This window comes from Eurosta solidaginis, chromosome 5 (genome assembly GCF_040869045.1).
Source record: "Eurosta solidaginis isolate ZX-2024a chromosome 5, ASM4086904v1, whole genome shotgun sequence".
Lineage (NCBI taxonomy): Eukaryota > Metazoa > Arthropoda > Insecta > Diptera > Tephritidae > Eurosta > Eurosta solidaginis.
Window position 1 is genome coordinate 227,320,519 of NC_090323.1, and position 25,926 is coordinate 227,346,444.

The 25,926-nt window shown below is 37.9% G+C and overlaps 1 protein-coding gene across 4 annotated transcripts in view; it reads left to right on the forward strand.

Moving 5' to 3' along the window:
- Nucleotides 1-25,926, forward strand: part of sls (sallimus) — a 223,826-nt gene that overhangs the window by 173,474 nt on the left and 24,426 nt on the right. For all 4 annotated transcript variants that reach the window (XM_067788667.1, XM_067788666.1, XM_067788669.1 and 1 more), the window contains 7 exons: nucleotides 8,461-15,024; nucleotides 15,353-15,394; nucleotides 15,986-16,237; nucleotides 18,419-19,390; nucleotides 19,484-21,151; nucleotides 24,086-24,227; nucleotides 24,293-25,311. In XM_067788667.1, the coding sequence (XP_067644768.1) occupies nucleotides 8,461-15,024; nucleotides 15,353-15,394; nucleotides 15,986-16,237; nucleotides 18,419-19,390; nucleotides 19,484-21,151; nucleotides 24,086-24,227; nucleotides 24,293-25,311 (10,659 nt within the window). The remainder of the gene's footprint in view (nucleotides 1-8,460; nucleotides 15,025-15,352; nucleotides 15,395-15,985; nucleotides 16,238-18,418; nucleotides 19,391-19,483; nucleotides 21,152-24,085; nucleotides 24,228-24,292; nucleotides 25,312-25,926) is intronic.

The window sequence follows — 25,926 nt, forward strand, 5'->3', positions numbered from 1 at the left end:
ATTGTGACACTCCTTATCCTTTATATTATGCATACAAATAACTCAGAAACGAGTCATATATGTATGTAAGTAAATTATGAGCGTAATAGGAGTCTGATTAAACTCTTATTTCGTGATCTAATCGACTTCTATTTAGGCTCACATAATGTATAACGGCCGCCGTGGTGTGGTGGTAGCGTGCTGCGCCTACCACACCGATGATCCTCTGTTCAATTCCCGGACAAAGTAACATCAAACATTTAAAAATAAGTTTTTGTCAATAGAAATAAGTTTTTCTAATCGGGGTTGCCCCTGTGATTTGGCAAACACTCCGAGTGTATTTCTGCCATGAAAAGCTTCTCAGTGAAAATTCATCTGCCTTGCAGATGCAGTTCGAAGTAGGCATAAAACATGTAGAATTTGTAGAGAAAATTAAAGAGCAGCACGACGCAAATTGTAAGAGAATCTCGGCCTAAAGCTCCTCGGAGAAAATCGCGCAAAGTATTGGTTTATCATTTTCTTTTTATGTGTGAAATCAGACTCATATCGGGGTTCGGGCTCCTAAATAAACTCATAATATGGGGAATCATTAAAGCATATAAACTTATAAGGTGTAAAATTATATCCGTTTACATACACTCTTATATGAACGCACCTAGTAATATTCTTGATAAACTCAATTGCCGATCAGCTGTACTGTTGTGAAAATAAGTAAGACGAGCCGGACCCGTGCGCATCTTGCGCAACCAATATAAAAGTCTCCTATCAAATATCAACAGAAATCAGCTGTTCTATCAATCAATTAAAACTTGCAGCTTGCGCTGCCATCTAGCGTACAATAGCAACTGCCGGTAATGCAGTGCAAATATTCACAATAGTGCCAAGGTACAAATAGATTTCATTGTGTGCTCACAATCGTTTATTTTTAACAAATTATTTTAATAAAATATAGCTAAGCAAAAGTACTACGACTGAAATTGCCCAAAGCTCGCTAATAGCCCCAATCTCCATCTTTACAACCAAAACTTTATTTATAGATTTGGATTCCAAATAAGAGCGAAAAAGGGACCCGTACATAAAAACAGCAATTAGAAATAATATATATATGATAATTATACCAATTAAAAAATGTCATGATTAAGTGAAAAATCAAAACTAAAACGTCTTTAAAAAGATATTCTTGTAAATGACTTGTTGGAGATATTTGATAAAAATAACGGCTTTTATGTATGCAATGTTTTGAATTTATACCGCGTTTACACCATGAAATGTGCGCGTAAATTTCTACAAATTGTGTAAATGATTCTTCATACAAAATTTGACTGTTAGTTTACGCACTAGATAAATTTATACGTTTACAAACTTTATGAGGCATTTATAAGGTTTAATGAGTCCCCCTAATGAGTGTAAACGCTCCGATTTACGTATCTTTCATGATACTTTTTTGACTCTGAATGTTTGCAGGGAGCTAATTATGTATTAAAGTTAAAAAATCGTCAAAGCAAATGTAAATAGAATTGCCGGCAACTGACGTTTAAAGTTGTTGAAAACATATTCCAATAGCTTAGTAAGATCGTTTTTTAGAAGAATAATGGCTTAAGCAGATACAATCCGTCACCGCCGCGACGCACGCCATTTTCCACCGACAGCACGTACGTGCCGTAAAATGAACACAACAGGTAAAAAAAAATAGCTTTATTTTACTGTAAAATTGTAGTTGATCATGTAATAGCATCGGTTTTACACAGACGCGTACTATAAAAGGCAAAAAATAAAGTGCTACATATGTGATGTGTGAAGTTTATTTAATACTATGTACAAACACACACCAAATTGGCAATTTATACCATTTGGGCAATTTATCACGCAATTTATCATATAATAAATTGTTATAATAAATTGGCAATTTAAAAGAAATTTCATAATAAATTGTTTCAAAATGCAAATGCAACCTTGTAAAGTGTGTTTATTGAGTAGATTTAAACGTCAGTTACGCAGGGCTCAACTATATGGTTGGCTCATCTCATCAGCTGATTTGATTTTTTTTTTTTCATTTCACTGGAGTAGAGATGAAAATGAAACCAAAACTTTTAACACATTTTCTTACAACACACAAAAATTTCAAAGTGTTATGATTTCATTCCATTCCATTCGCCTAATACCAACGCGCACATTTTGACAGTCTGAACAAAGGTATGTTGTTGCTGTAGAGATGAGCCAACCAGCTATCAAATTACTATTGTGTAAGCTAAATTGAGTTGTATGAACACCACTTAATTTAAATAGAAATTGCCTCAATTTATTTGTCTGTTTGAACATAGTATAAAGTAGATAATTGGCAAAGTATAACGGATGTGACGACTGATACGTAGCCTATCTGTCGTTTACCACTAAAATAAACTCTGCTATTAGCTTCTTTCTTCTTCGCCAAGTAAATGACGTATTGTATCTCTTTAAGCCATAAGATCGACTGGAACTTTACCTATTTTATTAGAATAGAAATACGTAGGTGTCAACTTTCAAAATCAAAATAAAAATGAAAACCTAGGTGGAAATCAAATTCTAAATCAAAACGAAACTAAGACCAAATTAAAATCAGTTAATTTTCTAAATCAAGAAAAATTAAAATCAAAATCAGGATCAAAATCAAAATCAACTTCAAAATTAAAATCGTATTCAAAATCAAGATAAAAGTTCAAGTTTAAGATTAAATTATTAATCAAAATTAAATGTGCTTCTCTAAAAACGAAAATAGCAGTAAAAATTATTACTTTTATTATTTATTTTCGAAAGGCGACCTTTATCTGTGACTGAAAAACTGCTCTGTAGTATAATTTGAGCTAAAATTTGACTCTAGTTAAGCAAACTTAGCTTCAGCTAAGCTTAACCAACTACCGAAAAGCCGGTTCTAACTTTTATAAATTGTAGACAGCAGTCTCGCCTTTTATCATTCCACTTTGTCACTGTCAAGGGCCAGGTTATGTATGACGCCGTGACACTTTGCGTCGCAGTCATTCACATTCACTATTATATAATACCAAAAATTTGGGCACTAAGACTTACCGTCACTCTCTGCAGCTAATGAATGCTCTTATATCATACGAATTTTAGTTCATACGGCAAAATAAAAATAAAATAAAAAAATTTTAAGCACTTCCTTTATATAAATGGACAAAAATCAGCGAAAAATGTCCCTTTATGTAAAGACATATTCTTGCTAAACTGTGATTTTTAAAGTTTGACATAGAAATTGCAAAAATATTTATGAGAAGTAAAAATATAAAAGTTAAGCGCACATTACTTGGATTGGAAAGTTGGTAGGAAAGGAGATATTATTAGTCAATAAATTGCGCTCCACCTTTATATTTTTACTTCTCATAAATATTTTTGCAATTCCTATGTCAAAATTTAAAAATCAAAGTTTAGCAAGAATATGTCTTTAAATAAGGAGACATTTTTCGCTGATTTTTTTCCATTTATATAAAGGAAGTGCTTAAAATCTTGTTATTTTTTTTTTCTTCTACTTTTCTTACATTTTCTCGGTGTCTTAGCCCTATCAGTTAAGTTTTACGCTTGTAGCTCAATGCCGTTTGATTTTTCTAAATATCTCATCCCGTGCGCCCACTAGCGAAAGTTTTTGTATTGTGTCATCGGCTGTCATCGACCTCTGAATTAAGCTCTAAATTTGTAGCCTCTAGCTCATCGAGAAGTTACTTAAAGTCCGGTTTCAAATTTCCAAATTATTATCTAACTTTTTTGATCCGTGCGCCACATAACGGATTTTTTTTTTCTCCTTTTGTTCCTTTGCCACGGTGTCTTAACCTGTCTCTGAGGTTTCATGTTTGTAGCTCAATGAGAAGTTACTTTAAAATTGATCTCAAAACACCAAATTTCCAAATCCTTATCTAAATACTTCCACCCGTGCGCCATCTAACGGATTTTTTTATCTTTTTGTTATATTTTCTCGGCGTATTATCCCATCTGTGAAGTTTTACAGTTGTAGCTCAATGAGAACTTACATAAAAATCAATCCCAAAATTCCCTCCGTTTCCCGTTTCGTATAATTTTACTAAATATCTCATCACGTGCGCCCCCTAGCGAATCTTTTTGTATAGTGTCATCGACCTCTGAATTAAGCTTGAAATTTCAAGTCTCTAGCTCATCGAGAAGTTACTTAAAAGCTGGTTTGAAACTTTTCAAATTCTTATCTAATTATTTCGATCCGTGCGCCACCTAACGGATTTGTTTTTTTGCATTGTCACGGTGTTTTAACCCTATGTGTAAGGTTTTTGTAGCTCAATGAGAAGTTACTTAAAAATCGATTGCAAGATTTGTATGAAAAGCGGATAAACATTCACCGACATAATATAAAGGAAGTAAAATGACTCGCCGTGCCGCCTTGCATTATACATAATTTACCCCTTAATATAAAAAACATATTCCAATTTATTTTCCTACTTATATAAATATGTATGTGTATAAATAATATTTTTTTGTACAGTTTTATTTTATTACCTGTTAGCTCTCCTTTATCGAATTGCGTTATTTACAAAATTATGTATAACCTTTGCATTCCAAGTTAACGTCCCGCTTTATTTTCGTTACCATCTGTTGGAACAAAATTACGCAAGCTTTTTTAAAATAAACAAAAAAAAATATGTAAGCATTTTGATTATTAAGTTTTACTACTAGGGGAGCTCAGGATTTTGTGCAAATAGTCTGGCATCATTGAATTTGCAAACTGATGTAGTACATTTACACAGTACACTAACAAAACATACGGCTATGCATATTAGGGTGGGTCGTTTTATTAACCGATATCGCGACATCGATTTTTCGATAGGATTTGGGCTCAGGAAAAAAAAGTTTCACTACGTATACCCAAAAAAATAATTTTCGAAATTTCGTTTTTTTGGCTTTTTTCGACTTTGATTTTTTAGGTTTTTTTCACGACCTATTAAAAAATTTTATCTGATTGTAAAATTTTCATGTATACCCTGTCCGACCCAAAAATGTCCGCTAAAAACGTTGTCCATAACAGTTTTTTGAAAAAAAAAAAATATTTTTCATTTCATTACATTTTTGGGTCGGACTTTTTTAGTAGCTCATGAAAAAACCTTAAAAAGCAAAGTCGAAAAAGTCAAAAAAATTAAATTTCGCAGGCTTTTTGGGTATGCATAGTGGATTTTTCGGTAGGATTTGGGCTCAGGAAAAAAAGTTCCACTACGCATACCCAAAAAAATAATTTTCGAGCCTGCGAAATTTCATTTTTTTGACTTTTTTCGACTTTGATTTTTAAAGTTTTTTTCACGACATCCCAAAAAAATTTGATTTGATTGTTAAATTTTCATGTGTACCCTGTCCGACCCAAAAATGTTCGATAAAAACGTTATCGATAACAGTTTTTTGAAAAAAAAAAATATTTTTCATTTCATTCAATTTTTGGGTCGGACAGGATATACATATGAAAATTTTTTAGTAGCTCATGAAAAAAACCTTAAAAATCAAAGTCGAAAAAAGTCAAAAAAATTAAATTTCGCAGGCTCGAAAATTATTTTTTTAGTATGAGTGGAACTTTTTTTTCCTGAGCCCAAATCCTATCGAAAAATCGATGGCGCGATATCGTTTAACTTTCGTCCATACATATTGACCCACCCTAATGCATATACTAAGTCATTGCAACTATGCAACATCAAAAACTGTTGTATATTAGGAACAAAGAAAACATTTTAAAATGAAAAAAGTAGTTCACGATCCGTAGCTTATATTTGCTACGTTTCCAATATCAAATGCACAAAACTCTGAACTGCCTTATTGTGTATGATAATATTCTTTTTTGAAAATATTCTGCACTAGGATATCCGCTATTACCTAAATTAGCTTTTCCTTGGCTGCTGCACTTAAAACTTAATTTTCTCTCGAAAGAAAGTATCCAATCAAAAAAAATTCAAATACTCCAACTTGGAAAACTTTGCCTCGAGTTAATTTTTTTTCTACAGCTACTCTCTTTTTTCTTGAAAATCTTTTTATATAACTGGTATATTGCAAACATATCTGACGGAGTAATTTTTCTGTAACTATTGCGATTGAAAAAAGTTGGTCAGTTTCGAAATTCTGGGTTCAGAGAAACCACCGCGCTACATAAAATAGCGCGAATAGTGGAGAGCTTTCGTGGAGGAAGGCGCGGTCAATCGCATTAAAATTAAAGCGATTGAATTCGTTCTTCGATATCAGCTGGCTTATGGAGAGCGAGTGATATGTAGAGAAATACCGCAAGGTAGGGAGGGTACTTTTTGGTGTTGAGAAAACGGTGATTTTTTAATGGCTCTGATATGTGCTACTGTGATTTGAATCACTGTTTTAGAATGTAGCCACGCAGCAAGTATATGGGGATAAGAATGGATTTCAGCTTAAATTGAAGAGTGAGTTTGTACGGAAATACTGAATTTCTTGATGCGCATGTAATTCGATATTTGATAATGAATGTGCAGGGCATTTCTGGCTGATACCGTTTTAAGTCCTTCGTAAGACGATTTGAAAGACTATTGAAAGGCTTTGGCTTTTCTGGCCTGACTTTCAACATGATTAATAACTGCTATGCATATTGCTCATTTGCCTCCCGCTCATAGCTCATGGAAGTTTACTTGAGTCCAGGCTTTAATAGCCGTGAAGAAAGCAGCGGAAATTCTGGAGGAAGCATGCTTAAGGTGCAGTCGCGTCAATATATGTTGATATTCAAGCGGCGGCCAAGGCAATACTCTCAAACAGTACTCCCTCAGTAGGTATCCTGGAATGCAAAAAAGCATTGGAGAGACTTCGATCAGGTCATACCATACATGTGTATGTATATACTATTCTCCCGATCAAAAAGGCAAAGAAGGTAACAAAAAGGCCAATGAGTTGGCAAATATGGGTGCAATACTCGATTAATCCACGGTAGGCGTCGCAATTCGTTTGAATGAAAACAAAAGTAGACAGGAGTTGCACACGATCTATCAAGCAGGAAAGATGTAGACAGAAGCGGGGCTACAAAGATCTTCAGGCAGCAATATAGCTAGGTTATATAAAATTGCTAGTATTTGCCAAGAGCACTGTGGTATTCTATAACATAAGTCCTGGCACCCGATTGGTTGCAAATGAATTCTGGTAATACTATAGACATATTCAATTTTCTCGGACAGCCAAGCTGCCATAATATCCCTGCAATGCAGTAACACCTCGTTACTTGTGGCGTTGATGTGCAGAGAAGCCCTCAACAAACTAGCTGATAATTGGAACATGAGAATAATATGGGTTCCTGGCCACTGTGACATCTCAGTAAACTGCGCTGCGGATGAGCTAGCTAGGGAAGGCACCAACCTGCAAACAATAACATCCGCTGGTTGGGCCAGCCCTCCCCCAAACACCTGCAAACACTGCCTACTATCCCTATTCACGGATCAAGTAAACGCCAGATGGGCCATGGAACCTACATGTAGAATATCCAAGCAAATCTGGTCTTAGCTTGATAAAAGAGAACGCAATCGGTGATACTGTCAAACCGTATCTCTATAAGCCCACTAGTGGGCCTTCTTACAGGTCACTGTCTCATGGGCACTCATGGTGCTTATATGGGGCTACAGGCAAACGACTTCTGCCGCAGATGTAGGGACGAGGAGGAGATAGAAAGCGTAGAGCACTATCTGTGACACTGTCCCGCACTGTCAAAAACCAGGTACCGATGCCTCCACAGACACTCCTTTTGGTGCCTTGTGGAGCTTGAATCTGCAAACACAAACGACACCTTGCGTTTCATCAGGCAAACGCGCTGGTTTAGTCTCGCTGGAGTCTAAACATTCTTCGGAAGTAGGGAAATAGGAAATAGGGGCCCCGCGTGGTAGCAAAACGGCCTGCGTGAATCTCCGCTTGGACAGCGGCGGCAGCCACTTCAACCTAACCTAACCTAACTAAAATTATCGTTATAGAACTGAAGAACGGCGAAGGTATCAAGCAAATTTCAAATAATGCTCCTAAGAATATCGGATTTTTTAAGAGTGATCGGTACTTTTGAAAGAAAATCTTAAGGGTAAAGAGTTTGCAGCAAAAACAAATGCAATTTGGAAAATAACGGCCAAGCTATTATATATGTATATATATGTATTACATAAAAAAATTACGTTGCTATAATAATTTCACTCTAATATTTTCCCCCTTTTTTGCATATTTTCCCCTCTTGACCATGCAGCTTCGTTTTTCCCGTTAACCATTTTTGACAAATGGAATAATAATAATAATGGTATCTAATAATAATATTATTATTAATAAATATTTCAATTAGTAATATGATGCTGTATATATATGAAAGCCTATTTTATCCATACAAGGATCCACATTTCTTTTTGTTTTTTTCATTTCTTTCCTTCTAAAACCGTTTTGATGTTTCTCTATATGTTTTATACTTTTCTTTTGCTTATTTGATTGAATTGTATGTATGTACATTAGGCAAAGAAGTAATTGTGCATAAGGATTATGAGATCAGCGTCGTGGAAGAGCAACCAGCAGAGGAAGAAGAGGAAACTGAAGAACGTCCATTAGAAGTGAAAATCATTGAGGAGATACCTGAAATCAGAGATTCACATCCGATTGAAGAGGTGGAAGAGGAGCAACCAGATGAGGAGGAAGTTGAAGTGCCGAAGGTCGGCGTAGAGGAGAAGCCCAAAAAGAAGAAGAAGCCAATAAAGAAGAAAGTGGATGAGCATGATGTTATTATCCAAAAGTTGCTTGCACAAGAAATTGAAAAAACTGAACTTGAAAAATATGAAAAGTTCGAATTCGAGAAACCACAAAAGGTTAAGCCCGAATTTATCAATGTTGAACCTCAAAGAATTGTCCGCAAAGAACAAAAGCCGACGAAATTGGTTATTGTGGATGCAGCGCAAGTGCCGCAGTCCATCAAATTGAAGCCAATCAAGCGTAAACCCAAGCCAGTCGAAGATCAAACGGTACAGCTACCCAAGTTCAAGCTAAAGAGCCGCATCGAAACGATCGCTTATCCGCCAGAGCTGCTGATACCAAAAGTAACTGAAATTGGCACAGTACGGGAGACAGGCGAACTGTCGCGTAACATTGAAGAAGCCGAAGAACAGCTGAAATTCAAACCACACAAAGTGAAGAAATTTAAAAAGATCAAGGACGATTTGGAACGGCCACAATTGGAAAAATACGAAAAATATGTCAGCAGTGAGGAGGAGGCAGAAGAAGTCAAGCCATATCAGAAACCTGAAAAGGTACAAAAAACCGAGGAAAAAGCAGAGGAAGTGAAACTCAAAATTGGAAAAGGTAAGAAGAAACCCATTGTTGAGGATCAGCCCGAGAGTGTTACTTTGAAGAAGACGCCAATTAAGCCAAAAGAAGCTGAAGTGGTTGAAGAAACCGTACCCAAAAAGAAAAAACCGGTGGAGGTTAAAGTGACTGAAGTAACTGCAGAGCAGCCCACATATAAGTTACAGCCATTTCAGGCCACCGATTTCGAACAACCCGCATACGAAAAAGAGGAATTGGAGCCGTTAGAAATGCCTGAAGAACCTAAAAAGGAAAAGAAGGAACCTAAACAAAAATACAAGCCCAAACCGAAACCAAAGCCGGAGCTAGAAGTGAATGTAGTCCAAATAACACCTGGGGTACCCAAAGAGGAAGAGGTGCTGCCAGAAGCGGAATTCAAATTCCGTATACCAGAAAGCGAAGCACCGGAAGAAGTAAAAGAAGAGGTTAAATTGAAGCCAATCAAAAAACGCAAAGATACGCCGGCACCAAAAGAAGAAGTGCAAATAGTACCACAAGAGGAAGAAACTGCAGAGGTTCCAGTGATCGAAACAGAAACACCAACTGAAAAGAAGAAAAAACCAAAAGCAAAGAAACCACAAGAAAAGGTAGTGGAAGCAGTAGAAGAGAAACCTGAACAACAATTTGAGGTTGCTTTGAGCGAAGAGCAGCCAAGTGCGCCCGAGCAACCTGCAGCAGATAAACCTGTAGAAGAGGTTAAAATGAAAAAGAAGAAACCAAAAGAGGCGCCAATGGCTGAAGTGAAAGTGGTCGAAATAACACCCGAAGAGGAAATAATAGAAGAAACACCAGTTGAGTATCAAATTACTACCACTGTCACTGAGCCTGAAGAAGTACCAGAAGAGCACAAAGTAGTTGTTGTTGATTACGATCAAAAAGAGGTGACTGTCGAGCAGGTTATTGAAGAGCGAGTGGTAACGCGCAAAAAGAAACCCAAACCACAAAAACCAGAAGAATATGAATTTACTGTTGCGGAGCCTATCGAAGCGGAGGTACCAACTAAAGTGTTGGAAGAAGAAATACCAACAGAACAAGAAGAGCCTGCGGAGATTGTGCCTGAAGAAGTGATAGTAGAAGTGAAAGAAACGGAAGTGGTACCAGAACAACCAAGCGGTAAAGTTATCACGAAAAAGAAGAAGCCAACCAAAAAGCTAGTGGAAGAAGTTGAAGTTGAAGATGTGCCGGTTGAAGAGGAAGTCAAAGAGGAAGTCCCCGAACAAGAAGTAGTCGAAGAAATTGTTACTGAAGAGGTTATCAAAAAGAAGAAACCCAAGAGCTATAAATTTAAATTAACAGAAACGGAGGCTGAAGTTATACCCGAAGAGCTTGAAGAGATTACAGTGGAACCGGTGCAACCAAAGGAACCAGTAATAGAGGAAGTTATTCCTGACTTTCCGACATATACAATTACCACACAAGATACTGAAGCTGAAGTTGCGGTACCTGTAGAAGAAATCAAGGAAGTTCAGGTCAAAGAGAAAAAACCCAAGAAAGCTAAAGTTGCAGAGGTACCCAAAGAATATGAGGTAGGAGTTTTGGAAGAAGTAGTACCGCAGGTTGTTGAAGAAGATCAGCAGCCTGAGGATGCTATTTTCTCGATCAAAAAGAAACCAAAGAAGGAGACACCTGAAGAATTTGAAGCGCTCGCAGAGTTAACTGAACCCAAACCCGTAGAGGAAGCCGAAGTAGAGGTGGAGATCAAGAAAAAGCCTAAGAAACCAAAAGTGAAAGAAGAAGCAGCTGCTGTGTTGGAGGTTAAGATTGTTGAAGAAATTCCAAAGGAGATTGGTGTGGAACAAGTACAAGAAGATGTGGTAGTTACTACAACAGAAGCGCCTACTATTGAAGAATCTCCTGACGAGTACACATTTGGAGTTATTGAATCACCAGTCGAAAAAGAAGAAGACATACCTGAAGCCGAGTTTACAGTTAAAGAAGTTGAAATTGTCGAAAAACCAATTCAGCAACCCGAAGCCGAGTTTACTATTAAAGAAGGTAAACCTGCAGAGGAGGTTATTGACGAAGCGAAGATCAAAATTAAGAAGACCAAAAAGAAGGCAAGTGAAACGCAGGCAGTTGAAATGAAGGTAAAAGTTACGGAGGAACTTCCTGTGCAAGCCCCAGAAGTGGTGGAAGAAATACAGGAAGCTGTTACCCTTCCAGAGAAGGTTATACCCGAACAGAAATACAAGGAGTATGTAATCGAAGTTAGAGAATCCAAAGCAGAAAGAGCGTTAGAATTGCCTATCGAAGAGACTGAAGTACCTAAAGAAGGTGAAGAAGTACCCGCAGAAGCACCTCAGCACGAAGTTAAGGTTACAGCCACAATTCCAAAGGAAGAAATTATTGAAGAAGTATCTGTGGTTAAGAAGAGAGTAAAGAAACCAAAGGAAGCAAAAGAAGAACAAAAGGTGCATATCGTTGAAGAAACTCCAAAGATTGAAGAAGAGACTCCGCAACCCGTTGTTTTAGAGACTCCCCATGAGATAGTGGAAGAATTCAAGGAAAAGCCGAAAGAATATGAGATTGAAATAAAGGAATCCAAGGATGAAGTTCCACAAGAAGAAGTGGTTGAAGAGCAAGTAACTGTACCAAAGAAGAAGAAACCCGCACCACAGGTAACAGAAGAACCAGAAGCGGAAGTAAAACTGACAACAACAAAACCTGTTGAAGAAGTACAAGAAGAAGTGAAAATTAAGAAGAAGCCCAAAAAGAAACCTGAAGAAAGTGAAGCCGCAGCTGAGCTTAAGGTTACCGTTACCGAAGAAGTTCCAGTTGTACAGGAAACAGAAGAAGTAGTGGAGTTATTAGAGGAAGCAAAACCAGTGATTGGAAAAGTTGAAGAGGAAAAACCGCAAGAATACGAGTTCAAGGTTAGAGAAAGTGAAGCTGAAAAGCCGAAAGAGGAAATTGTACCTGAAGAAGAGGTTGTTCTACCAAAGAAGAAGAAACCCGCACCACAGGTAACAGAAGAACCAGAAGCGGAAGTAAAACTGACAACAACAAAATCTGTTGAAGAAGTGCAAGAAGAAGTCAAAATTAAGAAGAAGCCCAAAAAGAAACCTGCAGAAAGTGAAGCCGCAGCCGAGGTTAAGGTTACCGTTACCGAAGAAGTTCCAGTTGTACAGGAAATAGAAGAAGTAGGGGAGTCAGTAGAGGAAGTAAAACCAGTTATTGGAAAAGTTGAAGAGGAAAAACCGCAAGAATACGAGTTCAAGGTTAGAGAAAGTGAAGCTGAAAAGCCCAAAGAGGAAATTGTACTTGAAGAAGAGGTTGTTCTACCAAAGAAGAAACCCGCACCACAGGTAACAGAAGAACCAGAAGCGGAAGTAAAACTGACAACAACAAAAACTGTTGAAGAAGTGCAAGAAGAAGTCAAAATTAAGAAGAAGCTCAAAAAGAAACCTGCAGAAAGTGAAGCCGCAGCTGAGCGTAAGGTTACCGTTACCGAAGAAGTTCCAGTTGCACAGGAAACAGAAGAAGTAGTGGAGTCAGTAGAGGAAGTAAAACCAGTTATTGGAAAAGTTGAAGAGGAAAAACCGCAAGAATACGAGTTCAAGGTTAGAGAAAGTGAAGCTGAAAAGCCCAAAGAGGAAATTGTACCTGAAGAAGAGGTTGTTCTACCAAAGAAAAAGAAACCTGTGCCTGAAGTAACTGAAGAGCCAGTGGCTGAATTCAAATTGACAACAACGGAACCCGTCCAAGAAGTCGACGAAGAAGTTAAAATCAAGAAGAAGCCGATGAAAAAGCCGGTAGAAGATGTTGCGGCAGCAGAACTAAAGGTTACTATTATTGAAGAAATTCCAGTTGAAAGCGAAATTATCGAAGAAGTAGTTAAAGAGGAAGAAGAAATAAAACCTACACCCGAAGTAATACAAGAATTAAAAGCGAAGGATTATGAAATCACGATCAGTGAAAGCGAAAAACCGAAAGAAGAAATTGTAGAAGAAGAGGTCAAGCTGCCAGCAAAGAAAAAGCCAGTTCCTCAAGTAACGGAAGAGCCAGAAGAAGAAGTTAAGTTGAAGCCACATAAACCAACCGAAGAGGTCAAGGAAGAAATTAAAATAAAAAAGAAACCGAAAAAGGAACCTAAGGTTGACGAGGCAGTAGCCGAGCTTAAGATAACTGTGGTAGAAGAAATGCCAGTTGCTCCTGAAGTTGTTGAAGAAATTGAGGAAATAGAAGAAGTACAGGAAGTTCAGCAAAAGGCTAAGGAAAAAGTCAAAGCAAAAGAATATGAATTCAAAGTAACTGAAAGTGTAGCTGAAAAGCAAATAGAAGAAATGGTTGAAGAAGTGCCGCAAGAACAAGTCACACTTCCGAAGAAAAAGAAGCCAACACCACAAGTTACGGAGGAGCCGGAAGCAGAGTTTAAAATGACAACGAAAAAGCCAACTGAAGAAGTACAGGAAGAAATCAAAATTAAGAAGAAAACCAAAAAGGAGCGTAAACCTGAGGAAGCTGCTGCAGAGGTCACGGTACAAGTAGAAGAAGAAGTAGCTCCCGAACCAGTAGTTGAAGAAGTTGAAGAAATCGAAGAATTATTTGTACCCAAAAAGCCAAAGGAAATTGAAGAGGTTGAGGAGGCAGAAGTAAAACTTAAAAAGCCTTCACCCAAAGAGGCCCCAGCAGATGTTGAAGTTGACGTTGTGCTCAAACCGAAAAAGCCTAAGCAAGTTGAAACAGAAGATTTCACAATCGACGTCAAGCTGCCCAAACAAAAAGAAATCACACAAGAAACTGCAGATGAAACTGTTGCGCTCAAGAAGAAAAAGAAGCCCAAACCAGTTGTCGAAGAAGCGGCCGATGAACTAAAGCTAATACAGGAAGTGGTGGAAGAGCGACCAATTGAAATTGTGGAAGAAGAAATCGTGGACGAAGCTATTGTTATGCGTAAAAAACCGAAAAAACCATTCAAACCTAGCGTAGAAGAACATGAGGAAGAAGAATTCAGTTTATCTATTAAAAAACCTAAACAAATTGTTGAAGGTGTAAGCGAAGATGCAACAGTCTTGAAAAAGCGACCATCCAGACCAACGGTTTATGATGAGGCAGATGCTGAGCTTTCAATAAAACGTGAAGAATCATACGAAGAAGGCGAAGACGTTGAAGAATACATTGTTGAGCAAGGACCAAAACCAAGGAAATTACAAATTACAGATGAGAAAGATCAAGAGTACACAGTTAAGAAATTGAAACGTCGTAAGAAGGGTGTTGAAATACCTGAATACTCTGAAATTGAAAATGTAACATTCCGTCCGAAAATTACAAAAACAAAAGAAGATATCGATCAAGAGTTCAATATTTCATTAGATCAATATGCTGAAGAGGAAATTTCAATGTCTAGCAAAGTTAAACTGAAGAAACCAATTAGTAAAACGTATTCTGAAGCGGCTGATGAGGCTAAAATTAAGATATACGAAGATTACGATGATGATGAGGGACCAGTCATTGAAGAGATACGTGATGTTAGTAGCGTTGAAGATACAATGTACGATGTGGAGGAGCCAGATGAATATCAAGTTGAAGAACTGCCATTAGATGATTTTGAGTTCACGATAAAACCTAAAGAGGCGCCAAAACCACGCTACTCCATACAAAACGAAGAAGAAGAACAACAATTCTTGATTGGTTTACGTAGACCAAAAAGTGATTCGGTAACGTACGATGAAGACTCATTCACATTCAAGAAGAAGAAGAAGGTGGTGCAGATGTTCAATGAAGGTCAGTTTGATTTCATAATAACTTCATATATTAGGGATGCATAGACTTAAATTCAATCTCAAACACATTAATTGCTTTGCTATACCAGAATTTTATATTATGTAATATAGCACAAAAAAATAAAAAATTATTTTAAATTAGCGGATATACATATATGATAACAGCGTAACGTAAAGGCGAGAGGTAACTGCTTTCATGCATAATTTCATGTTTTCCCATTCATCAATGTACACTCATCAAAATGTTTTGTCATCTAACATACACTTGTTATAACTTTAGATTTCCTATTTTTTCATATATTTGTTTTTTTTTTTTTTCATAACAACAGAGGGCGCTTCTTTGAATATAACACGTGAAATGCATATTGAGGGTAAGTTTGCTCATGGGGCACTTTCAGCGAACACAACTGTTGATGAAAATGGATGTTCAAGATGGCTACTTTTTCGCGTTTATAGGATGTTCAGTATGGCGGCGCATACAGCCCGCTATCTTCAGCGGACGATAGAAAGAAATGCAGAATGAGACGACGATAGTTACTTTAAAAATCACGTTATCGGTTATATTTATAATGTTGATGTCTATGGCGAAGATATCACAATTGTCTTATCCACGATGTTTGGAACTTTAGGTCAACATTTACTCAACGTGTTTATTCGGCTATCTTACAGTTCTTTGATATTTAAAATAAAATACAAATTTCCTCTTAAAAATTAAATACAATTTCCTCTTAAAATTTAAATACAATTTTCCTCTTAATATTATAGTGAATTATGAAAAATATTTTAAAAAGTACTTTTCTTTAGAATTTAAGGTGTATTATTTTATTTGGCAGTTGGCTCAACTCGCCGTTCATAGACAAAATTTTCTATCACTCAACTGACGGAAGTTGTGTTCGCTGAAAGCGCCCATTATATAAAATATCTTTTACCTTTATCACATCATAAACGGTTTTTGTTTTTAGAATCTGATGATGAGAATGTTATGTATTCCATTTGTAATTATGTTGCCGATAATGATGAGGCCATTAATTTGGTTGAAGGCGAAAAGGTTTACGTCATTGGTCGACACAGCTCTGAATGGTGGTATATTAAGAAGAACGTAACCGAAGAAGAAGGTTGGGTACCGGCGCAATATCTTATGGAACCAGTTGAATACAGCTTTTATGTGCAGAAGAAATTAAACGAGAGAATTGACAAACTTCCTGTATTTGAACGTAAGTTTTTTTAACGTTAAATTTTTGTCTAAAAGTTTTCGGAAAGCGAAACGTTTTATGTAACATCTTACGAGCGCCTATTTATATATATCTCACGGTGAACCATGTAAAAATTAAAAATATTCAAATATTTTCTTCTTCCTTTTCTTAATGGACGCATGACACATGCACGAGTTTTAACATTCTTTCGATATTATTGAATATTCTATAGCTTTCCTCATTTCAAATATATATATACGAGCCGTACCCGTGCGCATATTTCGCAACCAATCTAAAAGTCTCTTATCAAATATCAACGAAAATCAGTTGTTCTATCAATCAATTAAAACTTGCAGCTTGCGCTGGCATCTGGCGTATGAGAGCAACTGCCGGTAATGCAGTACAAATGTTCACAATAATGCCATAGCACAAATAGATTTCTTTGTGTGCTCACAATGGTTTATTTTTAACAAATTATTTTAATAAAATATAGCTAAACAAAAGCACTATGACCAAAATTGCCCAAAGCTCGCTAATAGCCCGAAGCTCCATCTTTACAACCAAAACTTTATTTATAGATTTGGATTCCACATAAGATATATATTTTACCTAGCGTACCCAACAGGCTTTGTCCTGCCCGAAAACTGATTTTCATACATTCAAAAAGTAATCATCGCATCCCCTCTTCCCTCTCAGTACCATTCTCTACTTCTTTACCCGATATTTTTTCCCAGTCTTCTTCTTCTCCTATTTCATTTATCTCCCTCCCACTCTAACTCTCACTCCAACTCTAACCCCCACTTCCACTCTAACTCCCTCCCCACTACCACTCCTGCTCTCACTCCCACTCCTAATCCAACTCCAGCTCGTACTCTAGCTCTAACTCTCACTTTGACCCCCACTACCACTGCACTCCAACTCATATATGGAATCTATAGTAATTAAGAGTATTAATAATTGCGAAAATAAAACGAATTAAAATTTTTCATAACAAGTGGTATGGAACCGCCTTTCTTCAAAAACTTTGTTTCTAAACCATGTTTAAACCAGAACAACAGTCGCAAAAAAATATTGTTGAAATAGGTGAAGCCGTTTTGAATTTAGCGAAACTAAAGCACAGTAATTTATTTATATATATGTACTAGCAGACCCGCCGAAGTAGTTCTGCCCTAACTTAAGTCTATTTGCATAACTTTTAAGAAATTGCTACCTCTTATTCTCCCTCCCCTCCCTCACCATCTTTTCCATCTCTTCTTAACTCTCTCGCTACCTCTCCTCCCTCCCCCGCTCCATCTATCCCTATCTCAACATCTTCGTCTAACTCTATCTCGTTCTCAGTCTCTTTTTCCCTTCCTCGTTTTTTTTTTCCCTCCATTTTTTTTTTATTCTTCCCATTCCTTATTCCCAGTCCAAATTGAAACTAAAAATCACTTTCTTAAATCCCACTTGAAAAAGGGCCGTGATAATGGATCTTATTTAGATCATTTATATCGTCGTCAAGTATTTTTAATTCTAAGAAAACAGTTATTTTTAAAAAACTCACCGAAGTTTTTGGGAATGTTACCGACGAGGGCGGTCCTTTGCCGAATAGGAATACGCTCCGCCTCCATCACCTTATGATGCTAACCCTTTTATACTTCGAAAGTTTCTCTGAGTTCACAGTCCTACCTTGTGCGAGGAAAACAGGAGAATATTAGCGAGAAAAGAGAGACGTCATATCCACTGAGAAAATGGTTATAGTTAAAAAATGTAGTATATTTCTTACACTCCTTTGCGGATATGATAGCGAGTTCATTCTATGCTGCTCAAAACTGCATGATACTTCTCCAAATCAATGGTGATATGCTGGTCTTTTACTCCGAGTACTACATTTGTAGAACATATCCGAGATTTTTTTTAAATTTTCATACATATATAAAGAGTTGCCAAGCTTAGAGAACATACGTTAAGAGAATCCGCAAGGCATTGCATTCAAATCATGCCAGGTTCACAATATAAATAAACGCTCTCGTAAGGAAAGGCGTAATGAATATTACCAAATATGTAGTTCTTGTCAACTGTTACCAACCCCAATAACAGTCCAACGTTTTCCTAATACAGATATTTAGGAATAAACCACATGTTTCCTCAAAACTCTCTGTATAACTCATTGTGTTCTGTTCTGTTTTCTTGTTTCATTTGTAACACATCAAATGTCTGAAGGTCCCGGTCCCGAAGAGAAACCAATAGCTCCACGCTTCATTGAAAAACTGAAACCAATACAAACGCCAGATGGTTACACTGTACAATTTGAATGCAAAGTTGAGGGCACTCCACGCCCACAAATTGCTTGGTTCCGTGAGACAGCTATCATAAAGCCTTCACAAGATTTCCAAATGTACTATGATGAAGATAATGTAGCGACGCTTATTATACGTGAAGTATTCCCAGAGGATGCTGGTAAATTTACTTGTGTCGCTAAAAATGCTGCTGGCTTCACTTCATCCACAACGGAATTAATCGTTGAGACACCACTATCCGATCACGGTTCCGATGCAACAGCTTTATCGCGCAAGAGTTTGTCACGTGAATCCTCACTGGCAGACATTCTCGAGGGTATACCACCAACATTTTCACGCAAACCTAAAGCACAATATGTGGACGAAGATACAAATGTAATATTGGAATGTCGTTTGGTTGGTGTACCAGAGCCCGATATTGTTTGGACTTTTGAAGGAAAAGAAATCGATATTAAAGAAACGAAAAATATACGTATTGTTACGGAATCTGATATGCATATGTACTGTAGTGTTGTACATATAACCAAGGTGAAGAAATCGCAAGAGGGTACCTACGAAGTAATTGCCACGAATCGGGAAGGCGAGTCACGTTTACCGATTATGTTGAAGGTACGCACGGATGACAAGGAGGCACCACAGATACTGGAACCATTACGTAATACCGTTGTTCGTGAAGGTGAGAGTGTGGTATTAAGCACACAAATAGTTGGTAATCCACGACCGAAAGTGACGTGGTACAAGGATGGCAAACCGATTACAAAGAATACTAAGTCAGACAAGGATACACACACTTTAACATTGATCTCACCAGAGATACCTGAGAGTGGAAAATATACAGTGAAAGCAGAGAATCCATTGGGAAGCGTGGAGACGACAGCTAATTTAACAGTTGAAGGTAGCGCCAAAATTTTTCATTGTTTATTGTTATATGTAAAATTTGTATTTAACATTTCTGTTGTTAATAAATTAAATCCTCTTTTTTGAACAGAGCCACCGAGCGGTAATGCAGAACCACCGCTGTTCGTCGAGCGTTTCGAAGAGCAATCTGTGCCGCAAAAGGGCACGATACATTTACCTGCCAAAGTTACTGGTAATCCTGTGCCCGAGGTACAATGGCTATTCAACAACAATCCACTCTATCCCTCCGAACGTGTACAACAAGTCTACGATGGCGAAAATATTGAACTTATCATTAAAAATGCCAATCCCGATGTGGATTCCGGTGATTATAAATGCATCGCCAGTAATCCGTTTGGCAAAACATCACATGGTGCACGTGTCATTGTCGAGGTGGATGAAGTTACATTTACGAAGAAACTTAAGAAAACGATAACTATCGAAGAAATACAATCACTTACACTGGAGTGTGAAACATCACATGTTGTTACGACAAAATGGTTCTTCAACGGCAAAGAACTCAGCGGTATGGACCATCGCGTAGTAGTCGAAGATGGCAAGACACATAAACTTGTTATACGTAATACCACTTTACGTGATAGTGGCACTTATGTCTGTAAAGTTAAGAATAAAGAGACTGATTCCACAGTGGAAGTTTTGCCACGTAAACCTGAATTTATTAAGATATTAGAAGATGTTGAGGTAACCGAAAAGGAAACCGCCATATTAGATGTTGAAGTCTCAACAGATACAGCTGAAGTGGTTTGGCATAAGGATGGCGAAAAGATTACCGTCGAGCAAAAGAATGTCGAATTTGTTAGTGAGAGTAAAGTGCGTAAGCTCATCATACGTAAGACTACCATACACGATGAAGGTGCATATATGTGTAAGTTGGAAGAGCAGGAATGCACTTGTGAGCTAACGGTAATTGAATTGCCACCAGAAATTGTTAAGCCATTAGATAATGTCACTGTGACGAAAGGTGAAAATGCTGTATTCGAAATTGAATTGAGCAAGGGTGATGCATTAGTTAAATGGTTCAAGAATGGTAAAGAGCTTACACTTAATGAGCATGTTCAACTCACAATTGATGGTAAAAAGCAAACACTTAAAATTATTGATGCACAACCATCAGATATTGCCGAGTATTCAATACAAGTTGGTCCACAAACATCTAAAGCGCAATTGACCGTTGAAGAACCCTTAGTTAACTTTGTGATACCTCTACCTGACGTAACCATAGCTACAAAGGGTACAGATGCTGAATTTACTATTAATTTATCACAACCTGACGTCGAAGTAACATGGTATAAGAAGGCGAAACCTATTAAACCAAACAAAAAGCATGAAGTATTTGTCGAAGGTACTGTTAGGCGTTTGATTATACACGATACCGATGATGAGGATACTGGTGATATTAGCTGTACGGCAGCTAATGCAACGACGACAAGTAAATTGTGTGTTGAAGAAATTAAGTCATTACCAATGATCATTGGCGATAAGGAGCAAACGATTAAGGTGAAAGAAAATGAGGACGTCACTATGACAGTGAGGTTCACGGGTACACCTAAACCAGAAGCCGAATGGAGTACAACAAAGAAAGTTATTGTTAAGAATAAGCATTTTTTACCCACATTAGATGAACAATCGGCATCGCTTACCATTAAGAAGGTGGTGGACGATGATGAAGGTTTATACACAGTAAGACTGAGGAATCCAGTTGGAGAAGTAGATGCTACACTTAACTTGATAATAATGAGTAAGTATTAAGTAAACTGAAATACCTGCAAAGGGGGTTGAAACTAAGAAAAAACAATTTTGCAAAAGCTCATTTCTAAATGTGTCATGTTGCTTTAGCGAGGCAAAATCCCATTACAGTAATGCTAATTTCGGCGACTGTGTCTGTTCATATACAAAATAAAGTAACAAAAGAGCGCCTTGGCAGGTTAGGTTGAACTGGTCGGTCAATGAATGCATCACATATACTGAATGTGTCAATAATGTTACCAGAATTAGTTTTACAACCACACGGAAAACCCCCAATTAGGCACCAGCTCCGTTTTGTTGTCAAATACTATAAGTTTTGTAGGACCTAGCTTAAAATCGAGATCTAGCAACCCTGTCGCTCCTATTAGCTGTTCAACAGTTTCTTCCTGCAGCGCGCACTTCCTACATCTGCTGTTACTGACGAGGCCTAACTTATAAGCATACGACTGATAAGCAGTTTCCAGTTAGTAGGATTTGCACAGCCAATCTTAAGTAGGATTTGATTAAGTCATTTAAGCATTTTTCAGCTTCACGCTTCTGTCCACGCCTTTCCTGCTTGTTAGATCAAATGCAACTCCTCTCTCTCTTTGATTTCACCCAAACAGATTGAGACCGGGAACCCAATATAGATGTATAGGTTCGGCCCGAGCGAAATCTCTCCAATGCTTCTTTGCATCCCAAGATACTTCTTGATAAATTACTGTTTGAGGTAATTTCCTTGATCGCCGCCTCACTATCAATATATATATTACGCGATTGCAGCCTAAGGACTTCTGCGGCTTTCAACTCAGCCACAATTTCCGCCTTAAAAGTACTGCAATGATATGAAAGTCTGTAGGATCTACTTAATTCTGGATCGATGCAGCAAACATCAGACCCGAACCCTTTCGTTAATTTGGAACCATCTCTATACACGTATATAGTAGGTTCTGTCATTTAAATACCCTTGCGCCAACCCTCCGGCTCAATTGTGGTCACCAGACCTCTTTCGAAGCTCAAGCGCGGGAACATGTAGTCCGGTCGATCAATACTTTATGGCGCTATAATGCATCAGGGAGCTGATTGTTGGTAGATATCTGCCGCTTATGATGGCTGAAACATCATCGGCATACGCCGTGCGTTTGACTGGTCCTCTTTCGTGATCACTCTGCAGCTTAATATGGAGCCGCTCCAATTTGTTAAGGTCGGATGTACTTCAATCGAATTGAGATTGTTGATGATTGCTCGTTTGAAGACAGTTTTGAAAGTCCCGGCATTGCCCAAAAGACACCTAAATCAAATTACGGGTATTCCAGCGCTTGCTCTATATTCGTGATCACCCTACTTATGCCATTTAGTATCAACTGACACGCCTGTGTTGTAAGCACGCGGTGCTGAAGAGAATAATTCTTCATTCATATATGTTAATAAATATATATATCTATTATTCAGTCTAGGGTTTTGAGCAGAACAGATGTTAATCTAATAGGCATGTAGTTTTCCGGGTGCAAATGACTGGTTGTTCCTGCATTCGGTATGACGACTATTCGAACCGTTCTTTAAGTTTGCAAGACGTGGTTCAGTTTCATCCAATACACAAAGTTTTTTCCAAGCAGTCCTTTAATGGTTCCACCAATCATATCTACAAACAATGTATACCACCGATTAGGGTCTCTGCAAAAAAGCTTTCAGGTATCGTTCCAAGCAGTTCTTTAATGGTTCCACCAATCATATCTACAAACAATGTGGACCACCGATTCGGGTCTCTGCAAAAAAGCTTTCAGGTATCGTTTAAGCTTGTTCCATCTCCAACTCAACAACAATAATACTATTATTCCAAGAGGAATTAGAAGCCGGCTTGCATTACGACATATTTACAAATTTATAGCACCGGCTGCAAGTGCAGCAGCTGGTGCTTTCTCGTATTCTCAACAGATTACGTTTCCCACGGCAGCCGGTTCTATGTAACGGAGCGGGTCGAAATTTTTTCCGATCAAGGGCTGCCATTTCGGTGTAATTATTTTTAATTTATTGCGCTTTCCCACAAATTGCAATCCTCAGCGTATATCCTTACAGCGGGACTGCCTCATACCTCCTGGCTCCTGGGCCTACCCCAAAAAAATGGTTTCGCTCTGTGCGCCGGTCATGTCAGTGTGTAACGTGCATCGCACGCTGTGTTCTGAGCTACATCCCAGCATACGTTGACCCAGGAACTTCTTTTGTGCCACCCTGCTGTTCCCCCCTCAGGGCGTCCCGTAATTTGTGTCTCCGGCTCACACGGCATCTCCAATCCATCACTACAGTCTCCATAACATGGACCGAAGCAATGCCGAGCGTCAGCCCCTGTCCTTCCCAGTTTCAAAACTATCAACAGTCATGTGGGTGGCAAGAAGCAATTGCATCAACATTTACTTTGTTTAAAGCAAAGACTTTATATTATCCACATCAAAGATTCTGGGTTCAAGCCTCGGAAAATCAACATCGAAAATGTAGAGAAAAAGTTTTTTCAATTAGAAAAAAAAATGTCTAAGCTGGCTGGGTCGCCTCCCGGCAGTGATTTGGTAAACTCTCCGAGTGAATTTCTACCATGAAAAGCTTCTCAGTGAAAATTCATCTGCCTTGCAAATGCTGTTCGGAGTAGGTCCCGTCCCGCCGATTTGTAGGAAAATTTAAAAGGAGCACGACGTAAATCGGAAGATAAGCTTGGTCTAATATCTCTTCGGAGGTTATAGCGCCTTATATTTATTTATAAATTTTTTTGTTTATATTATCCTCGTACACTGCCAAAAATGGCTGATTTTTTTCTCAAGAGCAAACGAATGTACTTCAAGTGTTTGTCAAACCGATCTAGCCTTTGCCTGGACTTTTTAACACAGTCCCGGCTACTCTCTTCCCTTTTAGCCAAACATTTTTTCTATTTGCGCTCAATATTTTAAAATTTTTAAAGGAAAACCAAAGGCACCTGGTGCACCGGAGCCATTAGAAGTCACGCATGATTCAATCACACTGTTCTGGAAAGCTCCTGAAAATGATGGCCAATGTGAAATAACTGAATATATTCTGGAATATCATGATGTGAAGGAAGAGAGGTAAGAAAATTTTAATATGTCATATAAAAATATACTATACCGATAAAATTACACTATTCCCACAGATGGATCGAGATACGTAAAATCAAAGACACAACGTATACGATTAGCAAACTGAAAATCGAAACAGAATATGTGTTCCGTGCTGTAGCTATAAATGATGTGGGTCCATCACCACCTTCGCCACTTTCACCACCCATACGACTGGTTTCCGAAATAAAGAAGGAAAAACCAACAGTACAAGAACCACTCCAGGACATCGTGACCGAATTGAATAAAGAAATCACTTTGTCTTGTGTCTTCGGCGGTATACCTGAACCGAAGGTGACATGGAAGAAAAATGGAAAGGTAATCACATCAAAGACTACACGATATGAAAATCGTGTATCCAAATATACTATTGAGAAGACAACAATTGAGACTGAAGCGACGTATACTTGCTTAGCTGAAAATGAAATGGGTAGCATAGAGACCTCATGTAGAGTTACACTGCAAGAAAAGCCAACAATTGAGATTGATGAGAAGTATCTTGCACAAAAATTACGTGCAGGCAAAACTTTGAACATTCCGGCCACAGTTCGTGGTTATCCGCAACCGAACGTTACATGGTATAAGGAGACCACAGAACAGACATCCCGAACGGAACGTGTTATAATCGAAACAACAGAAACCACATCAACATACTCATTGGAGAACGTGATACGTACAGATTCTGGACTTTACAAAATTACGGCAACAAATAGTTCGGGCGCAACAACAACTGAATGTACAATACAAGTTGTTGATAAGCCAGGAAGACCGCGATCATTGGAGGTTAAGGAAATGAAGAAAGATGCAATCACACTGGAGTGGACGCCACCAATCGATGATGGCGGTTTAGAATTGAATAAATATATATTAGAAAAGTGTGATCTGCAAAATAGTCTATGGATGAAAGTGGCTGATTTGGAAAAAGACATTTATTCATTTTCTGTGCAAAAACTTGCAATGAATGCTCAATATATGTTCAGAATAGTGGCTGCTAATCCTGTTGGTGTGTCCGATCCAGTCGAGAGTGAACCTGTGACGATTACAAGGAAATTCGGTGAGCGTATTATGCAAAATTCTGTCTAGTTTTTTTTTTTTAGGAGCAACAATAATTCTGGTTATAGAACAAACGGTGTTGTTACTAAATTTAAGGACCTGTGACAATTATAACGTCTTTTACTGGCTCAAGTTCGATTCTGGGTTATTTATATGTGGGTATGTCTAGACTTTTGTGTTTGAGGCTCAATAATGCCAGGACGGCCATACGGGTTGGAATTCAATATGACGCAACGATGGCCAATAGTCCTGAAGAATCTACTTACCAAATGGTTTTGATGAAGAGAGGTCCAGTCCCTTGTAATAGTTACGTTTTCATGTTTTATTGTTATTACTCTAAGAATATTGACCTTGACCAATGATATTTGTTAAATCAAGATCTTAAGGACAATAAAACTCTCTATGACTAATGTCAATGTTAATTGGTAAATGAGGCAATTAGATTAAGATCTAACACTTTTGGAAAAGTGATCAGTGCTATGTACCCTTTCTCCCAGAAACGTTTTATAAAACGTTATTTTCGCAATTATTTGAGAGATCGGAACTATAACGAGAATATTTTGGGACCATGTGTGGATCGTTTCGGAACTATCTTTGAATAATGTGCGGATTTTTG